General features: G+C 51.1%; 4 protein-coding genes across 7 annotated transcripts in view; 2 read left to right on the top strand and 2 right to left on the bottom strand.

The window, feature by feature from the left end:
* GJC1 (gap junction protein gamma 1) overlaps window positions 1–2,645 on the bottom strand; it is a 31,293-nt gene extending 28,648 nt beyond the window's left edge. The window contains exon 1 of one of the 4 annotated variants that reach the window (XM_043466612.1): window positions 2,196–2,645. The gene's annotated coding sequence lies outside the window, so the exon portion shown is untranslated. Of the gene's footprint in view, window positions 1–980; window positions 1,503–1,633; window positions 2,066–2,195 lie in introns of those variants that run through there. The other 3 variants (XM_043466592.1, XM_043466620.1, XM_043466601.1) reach the window with 3 other exon arrangements.
* LOC122440953 (proline-rich protein 2-like) lies at window positions 1,200–2,171 on the top strand. Its single transcript, XM_043467777.1, has one exon. It carries the CDS (start codon window positions 1,200–1,202, stop codon window positions 2,169–2,171), a length of 972 nt encoding a protein of 323 aa, XP_043323712.1.
* Window positions 2,646–11,168: 8,523 nt separating the features above from the next.
* Window positions 11,169–13,772, top strand: HIGD1B (HIG1 hypoxia inducible domain family member 1B). The gene is made up of 4 exons (XM_043466579.1): window positions 11,169–11,276; window positions 12,085–12,235; window positions 12,870–13,004; window positions 13,633–13,772. The coding sequence occupies exons 2-4, from the start codon at window positions 12,136–12,138 to the stop codon at window positions 13,695–13,697; spliced, it is 300 nt and encodes a 99-aa protein (XP_043322514.1). The 5' UTR covers window positions 11,169–11,276; window positions 12,085–12,135; the 3' UTR covers window positions 13,698–13,772.
* A 372-nt stretch (window positions 13,773–14,144) lies between these two features.
* The window catches only part of EFTUD2 (elongation factor Tu GTP binding domain containing 2), a 36,316-nt gene continuing 29,797 nt past the window's right edge, over window positions 14,145–20,663 (bottom strand). The window contains exons 17-28 of the mRNA XM_043466565.1: window positions 20,547–20,658; window positions 19,749–19,889; window positions 19,146–19,247; window positions 18,112–18,194; window positions 17,360–17,446; window positions 17,016–17,142; window positions 16,725–16,812; window positions 15,992–16,110; window positions 15,802–15,896; window positions 15,204–15,357; window positions 14,939–15,046; window positions 14,145–14,610 (exon numbers count right to left, since the gene is read on the bottom strand). Of these exons, the coding sequence (XP_043322500.1) occupies window positions 14,515–14,610; window positions 14,939–15,046; window positions 15,204–15,357; window positions 15,802–15,896; window positions 15,992–16,110; window positions 16,725–16,812; window positions 17,016–17,142; window positions 17,360–17,446; window positions 18,112–18,194; window positions 19,146–19,247; window positions 19,749–19,889; window positions 20,547–20,658 (1,312 nt within the window). The 3' untranslated portion in view covers window positions 14,145–14,514. The remainder of the gene's footprint in view (window positions 14,611–14,938; window positions 15,047–15,203; window positions 15,358–15,801; window positions 15,897–15,991; window positions 16,111–16,724; window positions 16,813–17,015; window positions 17,143–17,359; window positions 17,447–18,111; window positions 18,195–19,145; window positions 19,248–19,748; window positions 19,890–20,546; window positions 20,659–20,663) is intronic.

Genomic DNA, 20,663 nt, shown 5'->3' with positions numbered 1-20,663 from the left:
CTTGGGAAAAAGACACAACAGTTTATTAGTAAATAGTATCAAACCATTCTTTACAAATTAGGACAAATAATAAAAGAAGAATTTCATATAACTACCATATATTCTCTTCAAAATGTCCTTTTCCTACAACACTCGGCTCACAATGATCTGGTGAAAACTAAGACACAGACTTGTTTACCAGTGCTTTTTACCTTTTACCCAGAATACTTAGTTCATGTTTCTTTAATTCTGCTATTACATAGCACTTAGGAAATCCAAAGCAACTGCAACACACAAAACTATGGTAAAATCCAAAAAATAAACACACACAAACGAAGCAAACATAATCACAATTCACATACTTTTAGTCAGGAGCTCAAGAGTTAAGTTTTCTTTTTCTGCGTTCTTATTCTGAATGATACCTAAAGCCCTCTTTGGGGGTACAGGATTTGATTCCTAAATTACATCGTCTTTTTTTCCTACAGATGTTAATGTACTCCGTTGATAAGGGAATTAAAATCCTTCTCACATATATAGTTTGATTTCTACAACACTTTCACATATATTCACTGGAACGTGTATACAACACGAACGTATGATAATTTTTAGACTAATCAGGCATACAAGATAACGCTCATCCAGAACTTATTGTAACTTGATTTATTCGATCCCACAAAGTAGTCTTGATGCTAACAAAGTAAAGAGCGAGCACAATGAAATCTGTACTACTGCAGGTTCTCAATGAACAAAAATTCCTTCAAATGGTAAATCAAATCCGCCCATTTCCCAAAGAAAAAGTAATCCCAATCTTAGAAACAGTCGCAAAAAAAAAAAGAAAAAAAGAACAAACAATTCTAAACCACACAATCACGTAAATCTTTTCAACTCAAAGCTCCAACAGCAGCCGCCAACCACACAACTGGCCACAATCACAGCGTTAGCGCCTTCCCGTAATTTTGAATCTGGAGACAGAAAGGGGGGAAAAAAAAACCACAACATACCGGTCGTTCAAAGTTTCACCAAGCGGGGGAAAAAAATCATTTTAAGTTTAAACAAAACAAAACAAAACAAAAACGTGTTAACCGAGAGGCGATTACCATATTCCCCGGTCCCCTCACTTCCAAGCCCGCGAACTACATCTCTCAAACATTTGCGGAGACAGGAGTCCCGGCAGGGATGTTCGAGGAAAGAGCCAGACGAACGGCACGCCGCCCGGAGAGATGTCAGGGGCCGAGCATCCGGAGACAAAGACCAGCCCGCGAAGCGCCCCGGCTCGGCCCTGCGCCCCTAACCGCCCGAGGAGTTGCGAGCACCGCCGAAGTGCGCGCCCAGGTCCTCTGGGCTCCCCGCCCACCCGGCGCGACCGCCGCGGCCCGGGCCCACCCCCGAGCCGTTTTCCCTCCCAATTTGGGAACCGCGCGCCCGGGGACAAAGGGGGAGGGCGCGCCGGGGTCAGCGGCGGACAGCCGGTCGCGACGCCCCCTCGGGGCTCGGCGGGAAGCCCTGGGTGGCGTCCTCTCCCTCCCCTCGCCCCCCGCCGCACTCTCCGCTGGGCCCCAGACCCCTCTCCAGCCTCCTCACAAGTTCTCCCGCCTCCCCTCGGGCCCCGCCCCTGGCCCGCTGCCTCTCAGCCGGCCCTACGGCCGCCGCTCACCGGCCGGCGGGGTCCCCCGGAGCCGCCTCCTCCGCCGGGCCTCGGCCCGTCCCGCCGGCCGCCGCCTCATGTGCCCCGCGTCGCCATCGCCTTCGCCGCCACCGTCGTCTCTCCTCCACCTCTTTCGCCGCCGCGTTCGCCTCAGTCTCCGGCCGAGGCCGAAGCCGCTCACGCCGCCGCCTCCTCCCGCTCCCGCAGCCCGGAGCCACGGGGAGGCGCCTGCGCACTGCGCGCCGCGATGGGGGCGGGGGCGTCCCGCCGCGGCCTGGGAGCGGGGGGCGAGAGGCGAGCGGCGCTGGGATGGGAGGGGGCGCCTGGAGCGCGCGGGCGGCCGCGCGAGTGTTCAACTTTCCGCGGTCGTGTCTGCCCGCTCCCCAGCGGTCCCGGACGCGGCACGTGTAGGAGCGACCCACCATCTAGAAATCTAGACCCCGGGTGGGCGCAGACTTCGCCTCCGGGGCAGGTCATTCCTCCAGCTTGCTTCTCGGGACAGGAACCGCCCCCGGCCGGCCGCGCCTCACTTCGAGCGGGCATCTAACGGCGCCCTGAAGACACGCCTTACCTGGGTATCCTGGGTTGGTCCAAATGAGCCCCGGAGTTGTCTTCTGTGCTGCCCTCGGCCAAGGCCAGGGGATGTAACACCGGACTCTAATTCCCGGTTCTAGGTTCTGCTCTGCAGTTACTCGAAGATCCTACTGGCCTTCGTCGGGTTAATGGTCGTTCATTCTTTCGAGGCTTGGCTCTTACTGTTCTAGATACTTTTGAGGTCCTGGACTTCTCGAATTAGCAAGACCCTAATAGGCCATTTCCTCTTAACCCTCTGCATCCCGGCAGGATCCCATTTTCAAAGGACTTTCTAAAAACTTGTATGAATAGGAAACTCGAACCTTGAACTGCACCGTAGGGTTATGAAAACTCCTCAACTGCTTTAAGTGGAGAGGTACCTGCATAACAATGGAAGTCGAACTCAGGAGATGGGGGAGTACTTTACTTTGTAAAGTGCTCCTAAATTATCTTATTGACCATCACCATACAAAAGGATGGGTTTTTATTTTACCCTTTTGATCACAGAGGAAATTAAACTCTTAACCAGTGAGATGACTTGGTATAAATAAAACACTTCCCCCCCCCACCCCCACCCCCCCCGCTGACGGAAAGCCAAGCCCTTATGGCCAGTGGAGAGGTTGAAAACAAACTTGAGGGCTGAACATCTGGCCCACTGACAGATGTTTTGTTTGGCCTGTAGGACGTTTTCCAAAATTGTCAATTAGTTGCCAAATTTTAAAAATCTGTCTTTCTGGCTTCTCTCTAAAAAGTCAAAAGTTTTACTCACTTTGAGCCTCTGTTTTCTCCTGGCAGTTACTTCTGAGTAGCGTCTGTCCACCAGGCTCAAGCTCCTCTCCACTCAGCAGCTTGAATCATTTTCATTAGCTGCTTGGCCTCGGTATTTAAATTATCTTCCCCCTATACTTGCCGTGTCCTGAGAGCCACATGCCCTCCCCACTGTCACTGTTACTTCTCTACAAATGTATTTAAAGTTACAAGCATGGGGACTTCCCTGGTGGTCCAGTGGCTAAGACTCTGTGCTCCCAATTCAGGGAACCCAGGTTCCATCGCTACTCAGGGAACTAGATCCCACATGCCGCCACTAAGAATTTGCATGCCACAACTAAAATTATCCTGCATGTTGCAAGTAAAGATCCCGCATGCTGCAACTAAGACCCGGTGCAGCTAAATAAATAAATAAAAATATTTAAAAATTAAAATGACAAGTGTGAAGACCCTGCAAATATGTGAAAATAGGAATAAAGTACAGATAACACAGGAGACAACATCGTTGTAAAACTGACTACAATATTAAAACTCCCAACAATTGCTAGTACAAGTATAAATTGGTGCAAATCACTTTGGAAAACTATTTGGCAATGAATGTCTGCTAAAGCTGAACCTAGGAATGCACTATGAATCTGTAGTTCTACTGAAAGTCCACAGAAATATGTACAAAATACTTGTTCTAGAATATTCATGGCAGCACTATTTGTAACAGCCAAGAAACTGGAAACTACCCAAAATGTCCATCAACCACAGCAAGGATAGACAAAATGTTACGTTCATACAATACACAGCATTGAGAATGAACAATCTCTACAGGCAGCTTTAGGATAGATGAATTTCCCAAAACTTTCCATTTATATGAAGTTCAAAAACAGGCAAAACTAATTTGTACTGATAGAAGTAAGGATAGTGGTTATCCTAGGGAAAGGATAGTTACCAGAGGGAGAGGGGCTGATCTTGTTCTCTTCTTGATCTGAATGCTGAATACAAGATACTCAGGTGTGTTTAGTTGCCACATTTGAGCTGTTCTCTTTCAATAAGGGTAGTTTACTTTTCTATGGTATGCTAAGACCAATTAATAACCTTTTAAGACATTTGGTTATGTAAGTATATATATATATATATATATATAAACAAATATGTATTATGTATTATACATGTAAATTATATATATATATATACACATATATACACTCAAATGTTTATTAGGTATTCTTTTTCTATAAATTCATGGATGGACATGCCCGGGAAGCCTCTCCATCTTTTAGCATTACCCGTTCTTCATGGAGATTGAGACCAAACACTTCCTATATTTGTTATCTTACTCTCAAGCATGCAGCTTGTCTCTATCCAGGTAGAGCAACCAGTTTTTTGTTTGGTTTTTGTTTTTTTGCCATGCTGCTTTTAAGATCTCAGTTCCCCCACTAGGGATTGAACCTGCATCCTCAGCAGTGAAAGCTCTGAATTCTAACCACTGGACCTCCAGGGAATTCCCTAGAGCAAGCTTTTAAAGATGGAAATGAAACCCAAGGAAGCTAAGCTGTTTTACCTGCAGATAGTTTAAAAAATAGAAACGAAGTCAGTACTCTGTCTCTTGGTCAGGACTCCTTCCTCTCCTCTATCACCTTGCCAGCTAGAGACATCCTTTAATCCAGTTAGAGCTGAGCTGAGGCCAGAAACCTAAGCCAGCGGTCCAGGCATTGACCAGGGTCTGAGCAAATCAGGGCAACTGCTAGAATATGAGCTCTCTAGAGGCAAGGAAGCTATATCACAGCTCCTAGAGCCCAGCCCAATACATAGTAGGTGCTTGGCAATTGTATACAGAGTGAATGCGTGAAGGAAGGCTCGCCACTGTGGCTAATATAAAAATGCTACCAGAGGGAAGGAAACATAAAAAGGATACCAGCGGGAAGGGGGAAAAAAAAATCCTCAAGTTTCAAACCGGGAAATGATGGGGAAATGGGTCTGGTTTCCAGCCTCAGGCAGGGAGCAGGGGAGCCGGGTGCTGTGAGAACCACATCACTTTTTATTCACATGGGGCTCAGGCAGGAAAGGATCAAAACCCAGTTTGAGAACTTGAGAGTCACCCTGGGGCTCTGTGGTTTGGGAACTGTAGGGTCAACTTGAAGGCTGCAGTGTGTCATTATTTCCATTACACATTTTCCAGGGTCTCCACTTGGCTGGTAGGTTCAGAGCCCATTCTTCCGTCCTGGGGGATGGGACCAGAGGCCTAGAGAGGAAGGATTTGGGAAAGCTCCCTGTTGGCAATATGAAGCCCTGCCTGCCACAGACTGGCTGAATGAGAAGCTGTTGATTACTTCTGCTATTGGGAGGGGGCATGTTCCTGTCACAACCCCCTCCCCGCTATAATCCCCAGAAGTCTCAGTTAACCTGTAGTTGTTGTTCTGTGGCTAAATCCTGTCCGAGACATACATTATACCACTCCTTCCTGCCAGAGGGGTTTTGTTTAAAGCAGATTTTTTTTTGTCAAAGAATTTTTTGAATGGGTAATACAAGTAGTATAAAAGAAACAGTAAGATGACTCCTTACCAGTGTTTCCCAGAGCCCAGCTAGCAGTTTTTTGAGTATTAATGCTGGATTTCAAGTTAAGGTCAATTTACTTGCAAATGAAGGATGTGTGAAATATGCTCAGGAGTTGGGGGTGGGGAGAAGGATATGGGAGATGAAGAGAACTCCTCTGGTACCACGCAGACAGGGACTTTTGAACACGCCTAGAACCCAGTGGGCTGAGCTACCCTGCCTTGGTGAGAGTCCTTGGAAGTCTGGAGGCTCTGGATTCAGAGGTCTGTCCTGCCCAGCTGTTTACATTCATTTATGTGTATCCCCTTTCTCTCTCTTTTTTTTTTTTTTTTTTGGCCACTTGGCATGGAGAATCTTAGTTTCCAGACCTGGTATCCAACCTGTGTGCCTTGCATTGGAAGCACAGAATCTTAACCACTGGACTACCAGGAAAGCCCCCCATTTACACATGTTTCTAATCTAATTTCTAATCTGCTAAGCACTCACGCACTCAGTTGTGTCCGACTCTTTGAGACCCCGTGGGCTGTGCCCCTCAGGCTCCTCTGTTCATGGGAATTTCCAGGCAAGAGTACTGGAGTGGTTAGCCGTTTCCTACACCAGAGTATCTTCCAAACCCAGGTATTGAACCTGCGTATTGGCTCACAAACCTGTATTGGCTCACAAACCCTTTACCACTGTGCTGCCTGATTTTTGGCTAAGATGGTGTGAGAATGTGATGAAATGTACGGGTAACCACATTGTCATATGTTAAATTTTCATTGTGAGGTGGTCTATAGTGATTATCATTACTGGTTGGATAGCGGAGCCATTTACCTGTGGTATGACATGGTTGTTACTTAACCTCTCTCAGCCTTCATTTCCTCATCTGTAAAGTGGGGATAACGATATCTACTAGTTGGGGCTGTTGTGAAGCTTAAATATGTGAAGTACCTAAATCTTGTAGGCTCTCAAGACATTAGTCCCCTCTCACAGTGTGCTTTGGGGAATTTGGGTATTCAGAAGCACCCAACACAGAACTTTAGCAAAACATTTCAAGTCCTCTGGCGCATCCGTTTGTTAGTACTGGGGTCTGTGCTGGTGTCTTCCACAGCTCAAAATTCTTCCTTCATTAGACATGATTCTATTCTATCACTACACTCTCATTCAGCCTTCCCATCACCATTATCCACAACACACCCTCTTAGAATCTTTAAAAATATGTGAGCAGTCTCTCCAGAATGATTATTGTTGTTGTTCAGTCACTGGGTCATGTCCAACTCTTTGTGACCCCATGAACTGCAGCACGCCAGGTTTCCCTGTCCTTCACTATCTCCCAGAGTTTGCTCAAACTCATGTCCATTGAGTCAGTGATACCATCCAACCATCTCATCCTCTGTTGCCCCCTTCTCCTCCTGCCCTCAATCTTCTCCAGCATCAGGGTCTTTTCCAGCAAATCAGCTCTTCACATCAGGAGGCCAAAGTATTGGAGCTACAGCTTCAGCATGAGTCCTTCCAATGAATATTCAGGGTTGGTTTCCTTTAGGATAGACTGGTTTTATCTCCTTGAAGTCCAAGCGATGCTTAAGAGTCTTCTCCAGCACAATTTAAAAGCATCAATTCTTCAGCGCTCAGCTGTCCTTATGGGCCAACTCTCACATCCACATCCATACATGACTACTGGAAAAACCATAACTTTGAATATACGGACCTTTGTCAGCAAAGTGATGTCTCTGCTTTTTAAAATGCTGTTGAGCTTTGTCATAGCTTTTCTTCCAAGGAGATTATTCTTCCAGAATGATTAGTGAGCACCAAAGGCACTTTCTTGGCCCAAGCCTGTAGCTCTTGAGGCTGTCCTTGAACAAATGCTGCAAGGTCCTTGGAACCAGTGCCTGTTTTTAGAAAGAGTGGGGATGTCCCACCCTCCCACCCCAGGTACCTTCTAGAGGCTGCTTCAGTCTAGCCATCTCATCCGGAAACTTCCACTGCCCTGGCCTGTTCCTGCTGCCTTCTTTTTCCTCCTCAAGCCCTCTAGACACTACTGTGTGGCCCCAAGTTTTCTCCCCTGTAATTACCCTAGCCCTTCAGCCTGGGTCTTTCTCATTCCTACCCCAACTCAGGGCATTCTCTGTTCCCTGTCCAGTTCATTCATCATCACCCCCTCACTCACAGCACTCCTTAGCTCAAGGCAAAAGCTGCACGTCCCTCGCTGCCCCGCTCTTGTCACTCAGCTCCCGCAGGCTATATATAGCACAGCTGTGTCTTTAGATTGTGTACAGCCTCAAGTCCAAGTCCCCCACCCCCAACCATTCCCTTCCCCCAACACAATCAGGAGAACAAACCTGAAGCTTTCAGTTAGGGCAGGGAAGCACCTCCAACAGGGAGGACGGGGTTGCCAAGGGATGCGAGTGTGCTGAATTCAGGACCACCCAGAAGATGGCAAGCTTCCCATCTGTTGTCAGGGACTTTCCATTTCTCCCCTAGCCTGCTACCCATCCCCCGCCCCCCACCTTGCTCATTCTGGAAGAAAGGGAGTAGGCAGCAGGGACGGGAATTCTAACAATCATATTATTTAACCCTTGCGTGTATGCTCAGTCACTCAGTGGGGTCCAACCTCTGTCCGTGTGATTTTCCTTCTACAGGGGATCTTCTGGACCCAGGGGTTGAACCCACTGGCAGGCAGATTCTTTACCACTGCGAACCTGGAAAGCCCTATTTAACCCTTACATCGATCCTATGGGTAGATGCTACCTCCATTTTACAGATGATGACATAGACTCAAAAGAGGTTGAGTGGTATAAGACCAGGTATGTAGAGAGCAGTCAGTTAAGCAGCTGACCCCATGTCTGACTCTGGCCTGCTCTCTGTGTCCATTAAGTCTGTCTGCATCATTCAATTAGACCCCTCTAAATTAGAATTTATATTAGTGTGACCTGATCTGGAAGAAAGAGGTTTATTAAGCGAATTACTAACGTAGAAAGGTTAAGTAAAAGTAATTATTAAAGACTTGGCATATTAACAAAAACGGTATCATAATTTTATCTTATCTGTTTACTAAAACAGGACTCTACAGAAATCTGTTCTTTGAAGTTTTGGTTACTGTGTGTCCTCAGAGGTTTTTGAAATAAAAAGCAATTTTATTTCTTCTATTTCAAAACTTTCCCTCCACCTTTTAGGTGTTCTCCAGCTTTGATTTTAGAAATGGTTAGAAGTCTAGTGCTTTTTGCTGTCACCTACTATGACCTTGAGCAAGATGTTTAACTCAAGCCTTGGTTTTTCATCTTTTTAGTTAATTAATTATTAATTTATATATTGACCTCGAGGCTTGTGGGATCTTAGTTGAGAGTCCTTTGGACAGCAAGGAGGTCATCTCAACAGCCGCTGCTGCTGCTAAGTCGCTTCAGTCGTGTCCGACTCTGTGTGACCCCATAGATGGCAGCCCACCAGCCTCCCCCGTCCCTGGGATTCTCCAGGCAAGAACACTGGAGTGGGTTGCCATTTCCTTCTCCAATGCATGAAAGTGAAAAGTGAAAGTGAAGTCGCTCAGTCGTGTCCGACTAGTAGCGACCCCATGGACTGCAGCCTACCAGGCTCCTCCGTCCATGGGATTTTCTAGGCAAGAGTACTGGAGTGCCTTGCCATTGCCTTCTCTCATCTCAACAGGGAGAAGTTGAAATTCGCTCTCCTTAATTTGGCCCCTGTTCTCTAAAGTACTCGGAGTTGATCCTGATTCTTGCCTTGTCTCAGCCAGACATTTCCACTCTCCCACTTCTGGCCTAGACCATTGATCTCTGGAGAATTCAAGCCACCGTTGGGACCAGGAGAGGCAGCACAGGAGTGTGTGTGAATGCCTGGGAGGAGAGTTCCCAGGGACGCTGGGGATATGCAGAGGCCCCGGGGGAGCGACTGTGACCCTGGGCCTCTCCCTGGAGCAGTGAGGGCTGGGGAGAGAAGAGAGACCTCAGCTGCTGGACACATTTCCAGTGCTGAAAAGTCGCTTTAGGACAGAGAGTAATCTGGGGGAGAAACAAAGGCCTGGGATGGAGTGGGAATCTGCAGTGCACCTGGTCTTTCTCCATTTCTTAGCAAGAAGGTTCTTTGGAGCCAGCCAGACCCAGGTTCAAATCATGACATTCATTAGCTGTGTGTGTGCATGCTTAGTTGCTCAGTCATACCCGACTCTTTGCGACCCCATGAACTGTAGCCCAGGCTCCTCTGTCCATGAGATTATCCTGGCAAGAATACTGGAGCGGGTAGTCATTTCCTCCTCTGAGAGATCTTCCTGACCCGGGATAGAACCCTCGTCTCCTGTGGCTTCTGCATTGGTGGGCGGATTTTTTTACACCTGAGGCACTTGGGAAGCCCTCACTAACTGTGTACCCTTGGATAACTCATTTAGCCTCTCAGAAGCTCAGTTCCTGGTCCAGGGACAAGCTGCTACTTACTGTGTAGAATGGTGGAAAGTTCTGAAATATGAATACATGAAACAGAATAGGTGCTAATGCTGGCTATGGTCCTCTGCGTAACCTAAGTATCAGCCTGCAGGCAGTAGAAAGTGTTCTGGTGATGTGAGGGAAGTCACAACTGTTTCAAACTCTTGGACAAATCTCCTGGGTCCAGAAAACATTCTTGGAGGGGTCAAGACCAACACCAGACAGCCTGTCTCCCACAATTAAGGCATTTTATTTACATCCCACATTGTTCTTAAGAGTATTTTTAAAAAAACATTTATTAATTTTTGGCTGTGCTGGGTCTTCACTGCTGCACAGGCTTTTCTCTGGTTGTGGCTCATGAGTTTCTCATCGTGGTGTCTTCTCTTGTTGCAAAGCACAGGCCCTAGGGGACTTGGACTTCAGTAGTTGCAGCACATGGGTTCAGTAGTTATGATTCCCAGGTTCTGGAGCACAGGCTCAGTAGTTGTGGCCTGTGGGATCTTACTTGACCAGGGGTTGAACCCTTGTCTCCTGCATTAGCAGGCGGATTCTATACCACTGAGCCACCAGCAAAGCTCTAGAATAATTATTCAGCTCTGCCAGGTCTAAGTTGAGCCATGCAGGATCTTCCATCTTTGTTGCAGCATTTGGGATTTAGTTCCCTGACCAGGGATTGAACCCTGGCCCCCTGCATTGAGAGTGTGGAGTTTTAGCCACCAGACCACTAGGGAAGTCCCCCTCTTATTTGAGGCCATATAATTTGGGGGAAAACTCAGGATCTCTGCCCATTTTTGCCGGTATATTCCTATCTCAGTTCTCCAAATCAAGTCCACCTCTGATCCAGCCACGAACCTCCACAGGATTAAAAGACTGAATTGAGATAGGGGATCCCCTCCATCTGATCTTTTATTACTTTACAGTGCTTGGAGTTTCACAAGGTGGCGCTAGTGGTAAAGAATCAGTCTGCCAATGCAGGAAATCTGAGTTGAGGGTTCGATCCCTGGGGTCGTGAAGATCTCCTGGAGGAGGAAATGGCACCCCACTCCAGTATTCATGCCTGGAAAATTCATGGACAGAGGAGCCTGGCAGGCTACAGTCGAAAAGAGTCAGACACGAGTGAGCATCTGAGCACAGTGCTTGGAGCTCCAGCCTGGAACTCAGCAGATGGGGGGTTAAGACTGATGTCCTGACCTATCTCCTCCCCTCTCCATTCCTGACTTCAAAGTCTCCTTAAAACCGGACACTGTGTCCCTGACCCCATAGTGGCAGCTCCATCATCAGCTCTTGGCCAATTCAAAACAGCAGACGCTGAGCCTTAGCTGGACTGCTTGCACTCCACTTTCTAGCCATCTCCTAGGGTAAGCACCGGCATGCTGTGGACCTGTGGGGCCAGTAGTCCTTGCTTCTCCAGGAGGAGAGAGGCAACTAGGGATAAGAAGTTGCCTCAAGCAGGAACTTTTGTCTTGGGGTTAGACTTAGAAGGCACCCAGCAGGCAGAATCCCCGGTCTGGGACTCCGTCTAGTTTGTGATGAGAGCAGACATTTATAGGGGTTTACAAGTAGAGCAGTAAGGGTCCCCAGGACAGGGAGGCAGGGTGTTGGCAACTGAAAAGAACCTGGCAAGAGATGGACCTGGAGACAGAGAATAGCTCAGGGACCAGAATTTGCTCCATTAACATTAATGTTCAAAATCTGCATGAAACTATACGGAAGTCCACGTTTAATCATTTCAGTCTCCGGCTCTGGTGGTCTGGTCATCATGGCTGTAACACTGGGATGGCTCTGGCTGCCCAGGGCCAGGTTTTCCTCTGCACCTCCCTTGGGAACAACCATCACAGACTTAAGGCCCGTGGGGGGCCCAAGGTTAAAGGACTGTTCCTCCCACCCTCATCTGAGGATTTTCTCAGCTGCTTTTCTTGGCCCGAGGATCATACCCGTAGGGATGCAGATGGTGGAGGGGGAGGCAGAGAAAACAGTGAAGTTGGAACGAGCTGGGGAGAGGCGGATGTTGAGAGGAAGAGATGGGAGAAACGGCACTAGCGGTCCAGTCATCTGAGACAGGACAGCCATGTCGGGCATGGTGAGAGAGGTCTCAGCAGGCAACTTCCTCCTTCCCAGCCCAGACTGAGGAGAACTGGAGTTATTGTTGCGGGTGCCTCCTTCTAGGACTGGGCTGAAGCCTAGGAGCCCCAGCTGCTAACATCTGGGTGCAGAATCATGTCTGCTAACAGAGGCTGGTGGGCGCCACCCGAGGGTGAGGACAGTGTGTCTGAGAAGCTCCTGAGGAAGACGAGGGAGTCTCCGCTGGTGCCTATAGGTGAGTGGGAAGGGAAGGAATGGGGGGGCGAGGAGGGGGCCTTCTCTTGGAGAGCACGTGTCTCCTGGTCCTTTCAAAGAATGAAGCCCTGAACTCGAGTGGTCCTGCCCACTGACTAATCAACAGCTAGAAGAGGAGTGAATCAAGAGCAGAGGTGACACATCTGACAATAAACAAGGCCGGCTGGGGGGGTGGAGGTGGCGGCCAACCAAGCGCGTGGGAGGCTGACACCAGTGCCAGGATGGGCAGGAGCAGCCTGGGGTCCCCTCGGGCTCCCTTGCCCCAAGGCCCTGGGAGGGGAAGAGAACAGCTCTGGGGGCTGGCAGTGGCTGGAGAAGAGCTCAGGGAGGTGGGACAGTCATGATGATGGGCTACTTGAACAGGGAGGTGGAGGGGGGAGAGGTATCGGAAGGAGGCAGTCACTTTGAAAAAATCATTGAGAACAGTTAAATTTTCTAATGACAGCCCCTACTCCACCAACCACTCCCCAGTCCCCTCAGGTGCCCCCTGCCCCAAAGCAGCAGCAGGAAGGCAGCTGGTTATCCAGACGCCCGGTCGGCCTAGTGAGTGTCTCTTCAGGAGAGCAATGTGCTTGGTGATTAAGGCCCAAGCATCACATTCTCTGCCTCTGTAGGTTTAGGAGGCTGCCTGCTGGTGGCAGCATACCGGATCTACCGGCTGAAGGCTCGTGGTTCCACCAAGATGTCCATTCACCTGATTCATACCCGAGTGGCGGCACAGGCCTGTGCTGTGGGCGCGATCATGTTGGGTGAGTAGCTGGTGGGGTCGGGCATCGGTTTGGTGTGGGCAAAACCGATGAGGCAAAATCTGACCGTGAGCCCTGACAGTTACAGGACAAGAGTTCAGTCCCTGTTCCCTACACCAGGCTCCACAGCAAGGCCTCGGTGAAACCCTCATAAGGAAACATTTTCTGGGTTTCCTGTTTATTCTCCCCTGTTCAGGGGAAGGTACATAGTCTGTTTCATGAGTCTGTCCTGAGGTGAGAGAACATGCAGTGGTTTCTCTTCCTCTCCGGATCAGAAGGCAGAGTGCTACTTCCCTGCCGTGTGACAGTGGCCAAGTCCCTTTCTCTCAGACTGTTTCCCCGTGTGCAATATGACAATACCCACCGGGGTCTGCCTCCCTCCCTCCCTGCAGTGAGGTTTCTCAGACAATATACGTGCAAGGGCTCTGTCAACTGTCACATGGCTTGTCTCCCCAGGCTGTGCAGCCAAGTGTTTGCAGCAGCTGTCGAGACCTGGGGCAGACAGATGAGCAGGGAGGTGGACTCTCAAGGGAACGGCTAGTGTCAGCACCACCCCCCCGACACCCGGGAGAGCCAGGCAATGGGTGGAAGGGGCGATGTCATGGGGCGCTTTCCCTTCTCCCTCACACAGGCGCTGTGTACACGATGTACCGAGACTACATCAAGAGAACCGCGCAGGATACCAGGGAGAAGTAGGAGTCCTACAGGCCCAAGGCAGTTGGACCTCGTCAGTCAATCTGGGTATGCACCTAATAAAGGAGTTTGAGGCAATTCACTGGTCTCTTCTTCACACAGTGGACAGCAGAGCGAGGGAAGGCTCTGGTCCCCAACTCCAAGGCAAGGAGAGCCTTCTGGGGCAGAGGAGACCTCTGACCCCAGAGACCCAACCACTCCCCAGCCCCCTCAAGGGCCACCCACAGGAGTGGGAGTGGGGGCAGTAAAGAGGCCTCAGTACTCATGGGAACACCAAGTGGAGAGGCAGGCGCTCCTCCCTGGGGACCAGGCAGGAAGAAGGCTGCAGCTGGGAGCAGAGACAGGGAGGCCTCGTGGGAGATGACAGAGACCCAGAACCCAAGTGCCAGGACGAGCCTGAGCTGAAGGGAAGAGGGTAGAGCAGCGGGGATGAAAGGAACAGACCAAGGCAGCAGTCAGAATGTTCTGTTCACTTATAAAACACGTCTAAGGTCAAACTTCTACTAAAAAAAAAAGATTTCACGTAAATCCTGAAGACAGGGCCCCTCGGGCTTCAACACTTCCAGCCCCTTCTCCTTCCAGGACCCTGAGTTCCTCTCTGTTCTCTGGCAGTGGAGCCAGGCTGAGGCCATAGGAGGAACCAGGAGGCCCAATGTTCTTCCCTCTGGGCTGGAGGCTTGGGGGCTCCGGGCTTGTTGAGGATGGCCAAGCAGCCCCAGACACGCTCTGACCACGTGGAGTCTGAGTCCCACCAGGGCCCAGGTTTAAGTCCAGGGTGTGGCCTAGCGCGGGGAGCGGGAGCTGCCAGGCGGCCTGGCGCTCACATGGGGTAGTTGAGCACCACATCCTGCTTGGCGAGCTCCAGCAACATAGGGTCATCGAAGAACTTGCTGATGCTCACGTCCTCGCTGAGACCCTGCAGAGAGTGGGGGCAGAAGCAAAGACGAGTCGTGTGTGACTGCGCTGTGCTTGGTGGGGGGGCGGGGGGAATGTGTTGGCTGAGCTATTTTGAGAGTCCTGCCGTTAGGGTATCATCACAGGGCAGGAGAAGGCTCTCCCTTCCCAGGCGTGTGGCCCCAGGCCTGGGAGCCTGGAGCCTGGGAAGACCACATTTCCCCACACTGTGCAGTAAAATGCTCTCAGTCTTTGGGAGGAGGGTCCAGAAGCAAGAAACAAAGAGCGATCCAGCTCCTGGTAAGACCACCTGGGCGTGGAGGGACGGCCATGGGCCTGAGGACACGTACCTTCCTACGACGGGTTTTGATCATGAATTCTCGGGCCAGGTGGGGAGCTGGCTGTGGCTCCAAGGGGCGGATGACAATGCTCTTGTCCAGAGGGTCACCAGGTACAATCTGAAAGGCAAAGCGGTTTCAGAGCTGCCAGGCCGAGAAGCAAGATGCTTCTCTAGGATGCTGGTGATCCCCCTGGAGGCCTGGAGGTGGGCAGGTCAGAGGGGACGGCCATGCAGAGGTGGGAGACCACAGTGGCCAGGCTGCACCATCTTCTTACCTGCCAGTGGTGGAAGACAGACAAGGAAAAGGCCTGGCCCTGCGTGTGAGTTCGCAGATCAGTCTCAAAGCCAAAAGAGTCAATGGCTGGGATGAAAGCTTTGATGGTGTAGAGAGGAGAGCCTGGGATGGGTGCATCCTGAGTCACGTGTCCCCTGAGAAAGAAAAATAAAGGCTGAATTCCTACCCCCGTGGAGGCCAAAAGCAGAGAAGCAATGTACCCCCAAATGTTGACCATCAGAGAAAAGAATAACAGCAAGTGCCCCACAGAGGGCGGAAACACTCGGGCTCTCCCCACAGCTCCCCGTTGAAGTCAAAGGGGCAGTGCCCTGTGGGCAAGAGTGGAAGATTGACAGGACAAGGCCCTGCAGACCCTCCCACCACTGACTGACATCCCCCAGGAGCTCTCTGAGGAGGGGTCCGAGGAGAAACCTCAAACTATGACGTGTAGTAAGGCTGGGGATGCCTCATTCCTTTCCTGCTTCCTTCTGTAAACCTAGGCCTCAGGAGTGGAGGGTGTAGGGAAGCCAGTCCCTCTGAGTTCCTTCTCACTGGAACTCAGGCTCGCCGCCCCCTTCCTCAGGTGCCTGGCGGCTCACCTGCGCCTGGCCAGGACCGTGTAGACAGCAGAGACACAATCTGCGGGGGCCTGGACCTCGACGAAGTAGTAGGGCTCCATCAGACGAGGGGTGGCCTGCAGCAGAGCGGGAAGACAGGGCTCCTCAGCTTGGGCAGGGCCGGGGGACAGCAGTCTCGAGGCCCCCAGTCAGAACAGCCCCCCTCACTCACCATGAGAAAGGCCGAGTAGACGACTCTCCGGGCGGTGGGGATGATCTGGCCCCCGCCCCGGTGCAGGGGCTCCTGGGCAACCACTGCATCCAGGATCTTAAACTTGACATTTCGAATCACTGAAAAGGAAAAGGGAGAGCTGCCTAGGGAGTGGGTCTGGCGCTAGTCAAGGGCGCAGGGGGCGAGCAGCAAGGAGCCTCTTGCGGCACCGAAGCTGTTTTGTAGCCACAAGGGATGTGGTACAGAATCAGCCTGCAGGTGTGTATCCTAACAGTGTATATGGAGGTCAGAGAGTAGGCGGACGTTTGCAGTGTTGGTCTCAGGACACACTCAGGCCACATAAAGTGTCTCGAGAAGTCTGTGTTTCTTCTCCAGATATTTGATTATTTTGGGGTGTAGAGTAAGTTTTAAGAATTGCACATTTGTCCCCACTGAGTCCAGTCCTGCTCTATAAACCACTCCAATCCCATCCAGCTGATATCTGTCCTCAAACACATTCCAGGAATGAAGAGCAAATGCCCACCTAGACATGACTTCCATTTCTAGGATGTACCAAGCCATGCCACCAGGGCAGGGAAGGAGACGAGAGGAAGCTGGCCCAGGACACAGGACGGTCTGGCCCCAAGTCGCGTCTCCTGCCAGGTCCCAAAGATTAGCCCACCCGGACTGATACACCCGGAAACAAGGAGCCCAGAGGACAGGGTGGAGAAGGCAGAGGTGCTGGTCAACTTACATTCATCACAGAGGGGCCCCTCCCTGGTTCCCCACTGGAAACCTTGAACGATGCTGTCCTTCACCGAGCCGAGAAGAGCCTTGTCCACCTGCAGAGAACGGGAGGGCCCCTCAGCACTGACCCCGGCCACAGGCAGTTTACAGGGAGGAGGAGGTCAGCACACTAGTAAAAGGATCCTTTTCTTCACCAGAAGACACATAGTACTTCCGGGAAAAGAAGAACGCTTTGGAGTTTCTTCCACTCAAGAGCTAATAGGCAAGGGCTGCAGGGTCCCCACCAGTCCTGCTGTACCTCCGAGGGCAGGGTATCGTCCACCAGGATGTTGGGGCCGGTGGCATCGGGGCCGAAAGCCCAGATGGAACGGGCAGCCAGCAGATCCCAGTCGTACTTGGTCTGAAAGAACTCTCCCAGCTTCTTCCTGGAGAGGGAGGGAGGGGAATGATGGTGTCAGACAGCCTGGGACAGCCAGTTCCCGGGCCACGGATCCTGCCTTTCTGGGCAACAGTGCCCTCAGCTACCCACACTGCCCGGGACAAAAAGGGGGAGGCAAAATCACTCCCCAGAGAGGGGGATGTGTCACGTCAGAGGCTCATCAGGTAAGCTGTTTGGCCCTGGAATCGGAACCAAGCCCTCACCTGTTCCATGTGATCTGGACCACCTCGTTCTCTATGTCTTCTGCAAGGCCCTTCTCAAGGGGCTCGGCGATCATGGTGATCTTGTTCCTGGTCAGAAAGGAAACAGGTAATGAGGAGGGTCAGCAGGACTGGCAGGAGGGTCGTCCCCAAGAAGAGGGTGACAGAGGCAGGAGCGAAGGCAGTGACATCAGGGAAAGCCGTGGGGGCAGAGCAGAGCAGAAAGGGCTTGTCTTCTTTCACTTGAATCCATCACTTTTGAAAAAAAGTAAGGCTTGGGGAGAAATGTTCTATTTTAAAGCTTTAAGCAGTATTAGTATATTAACCAGCCAAACAGCAGAGTTGCTGCTAGGGGAGATTTTAAGATAGTCACATTACACAGAGAGGAGAAGTGGCCATTTAGACACTCACCCTGGGAGAAACTAAGGCAAGTAATTCCACAGCATTGTGAACAAAAGCAAAAGGGATGTGAGAGCTGGGATAAAACTCAGGTACTTGACACCCTCATCTCCAGACTCAGGGTCTCTATTTTCACAGTGCTTGTGGCTAGGGTGGGCTTAGGGGGAGGGGAAAGCGACCCTGGGAGTCCCAGGATCACTAGGACCCCCAGCGTTCTTCTTCTACTTTTATTTTTGGCCGTGCTGCATGGCATCTAGGATCTTAGTTCCCCGACCAGGGATCGAACCTGCACACCCTGCCATGGAAGTGTGGAGTCCTAACCACGAGACCGCCAGGGAAGTCCCCCTGCAACTTACTTCTTATTGGGAGTTTCAGCGAAACACTTGAGGGAGGACGTTTCCACCACCGTCTCACAAAACGTGACAACAGGGTCAGCCACCTGAGACACAACATACACTGTCAGGCAAGGTGTCACTTTCTTGGAAGGACAACCTCCTGCCAAAGGGGACTGCAAGGCTCCCCTCATACTATCTCTGTGAGAACCCGTCCTGATCAGAACTAGTGACAAGCACCGTAGCAGGCTCAGGCTAAAAGTCTGTACCTTTGAGGAGAAGCCTGGAAAATTGAGCGTAGTGCATAATTCATGTTCCTGAGCCAAAAGCAAGTGGAGGATCAAATAAGGGCCTTAGTTAAGAGTCCCTCAAAGTATCTTTCAACACCCGTATAGCTGTCCCACCAGCATTCACTGACACCTGTGGGTCTGTCAGCACTGGCTCGAGAGACTGACTGGTGAGCGCCCATTCCATCTTCAACGACCCCGGGCAGCATGGCTCCTCCTGGAAGCGCCCACATGTCCCCCTATCGGGACCCAGTGTCTTTCAGAGCACCAGTCTTGGCTAAGAGGGGGCACTTGAGGGCACTCACTCACACCCCCCCCACAGCCTTGGAGACAGTGTGTCCACTGGGAGACCAAGGCTGTGTGACAGGCAGTTTAATTCAGAGGCTATATTAAGATTTCACGGGAATCCAGAAGAGCCAGTCCCCGCTCCCTCCTTGAAACCATACATGCTGAGCCCTGATCAGCACAGATGGGTTAGTCATGCAACTATTTTCTTAACGAAAGACCAAGAATAACTCGGCTTGGGAGCCTAGGCTCTGAACGCAGACATTGAGAATAACACCCCCCGAAGAAGGCAAACCAGATCTCAAATCCTTCCCATGCCGGGAGCAAGTTCTTGCTTTTCCCACACAGACCACCTCCCGTACTGCACCCCTCTCCCCTTGGACCTTCCCAGGGAATCACGGGTTTGGTTGCTTGAACAATTAGCCTGGAGCTGTGAGCCAAGCTCCCTGGCCAAGCAGGCACTCAAGACAGCAGCAGCTGCTTCACCTTGATGTCGATCTCCGAGTACATCTTCCGCAAATCGTGCATCACGCAGTCCAGGTAGAGCTCCCCAGTGCCCAGGATCACATGCTCGCCAGACTCTTCCACCTGAAAACACGACAACCCTGGGGGTCACAGGCTGGACTCTCCTGTGCCAGCCACAGCAGACAGAGACAGAATCGAGGCTAGAAGCTGGGAGGAGGTGCTGAGCCCACTATTGGAAAAGCCACTACTGTGTTGGTTCCATTCCCCTTGGGAAGGATTAGTGGGGAGCAGCGACCTAAGAGTCAGTCCTCAAGACACCTGGACCACCGAGCACAGCGCTACTGGGTGTGAGGTCATGGACTGAATTCTCATCACAGCCATTTAGGAAAAAACATTTAGTGTCTGTGGATATAAGCTAACCCTTTAGCCCTGGCCAACTCTTCTAAAAGGTATGTTGGCAGGCTCAGAATGACTCACTCTTCCCTGTATATTTTCTGGAAAATCAATTCAAAGTGTGATTTCTAGGCATCAGAGTCACCTGATGAATGCAAAGCAGCAGTGGCACCAGCAGACCCTTCTGCCAGGGCTCTTGGGGCGCGGCAGCAGCTGTGGCCTCGGGCCTACCTTGGTGGTGAGGGATGGGTAGCTCTTGTTGACTTTGCGCAGGCCATCCAGCATCTTGGGCAGCTCAGAGGGATTGACTGGCTCCACGGCAATCTTGATAACTGATGTGGTGTTGAACTTCAAGGGCCGGAAGATCTGAGCCTGAGACCCAAAATACAGCAGAGCCATGAGGACACCAGGCCTGAGCAGGTGCAGATGGTGCAGAGGTCAGGGAGAAGCTGAGGGCCTGCTGGGGGTGAACTATACCCCCCACCAGGAGCCAGGGCAGTGCCTGGAGGCAACCTGCAGGGCCACATCTTCCCATGTATGCTGGCAGAAAAAGGAGACGTGGAATAAAAAGAGCTCCCCCAGGACTTCCCTGGTGGTCCAGCGGTTAAGAATCCACCTTGCGATGCAGGGGACATGGGTTCGACCCCTGGTCAGGGAACTAAGATCCCACATGTCACAGGGCAACTAAGCCCATGCACCACAATAAAAGATCCTGCATGCTGCAACAAGAAACCTGCATGCCGCAACTACAACCTGATGCAGCAACTACAACCTGATGCAGCCAAATAAATAAATATTAAAAAAAAAGCAAGAGAGAGCCCCCCTCCTACTTCCTAGGAGCTGAGTCCAAGGAGAATCCAGGGGGACAGGATCTAGAAGGTGGAGCCCATGCTGAGGCCTGGCAGCAGGAAGCAGCAGTGACTCCGGTTCACACCCCCCTCGAGTTCTGCGGCTTGTCGTTCACATGTGCTGGGGCTCCCTGTGATTCTCCAGCTTAAGCCAACCCAGTTGCCTTTTCAGAAACTCTACCTCCTCGTTGCCTCGGGGTTCAGTTATGGTCGCCGTCTTCACAATTGGTTGATCGACACCTTCAATTAGGACCCAGTTGCCAGCAGGAACACGGTTCACTTCGATGTGGTACCTGGA

Source organism: Cervus canadensis, chromosome 1 (assembly GCF_019320065.1).
Source record: "Cervus canadensis isolate Bull #8, Minnesota chromosome 1, ASM1932006v1, whole genome shotgun sequence".
Classification (NCBI taxonomy): Eukaryota; Metazoa; Chordata; class Mammalia; order Artiodactyla; family Cervidae; genus Cervus; species Cervus canadensis.
Note: the sequence above shows the minus strand (reverse complement) of the source record. Positions and strands in the feature narration are given on the sequence as shown.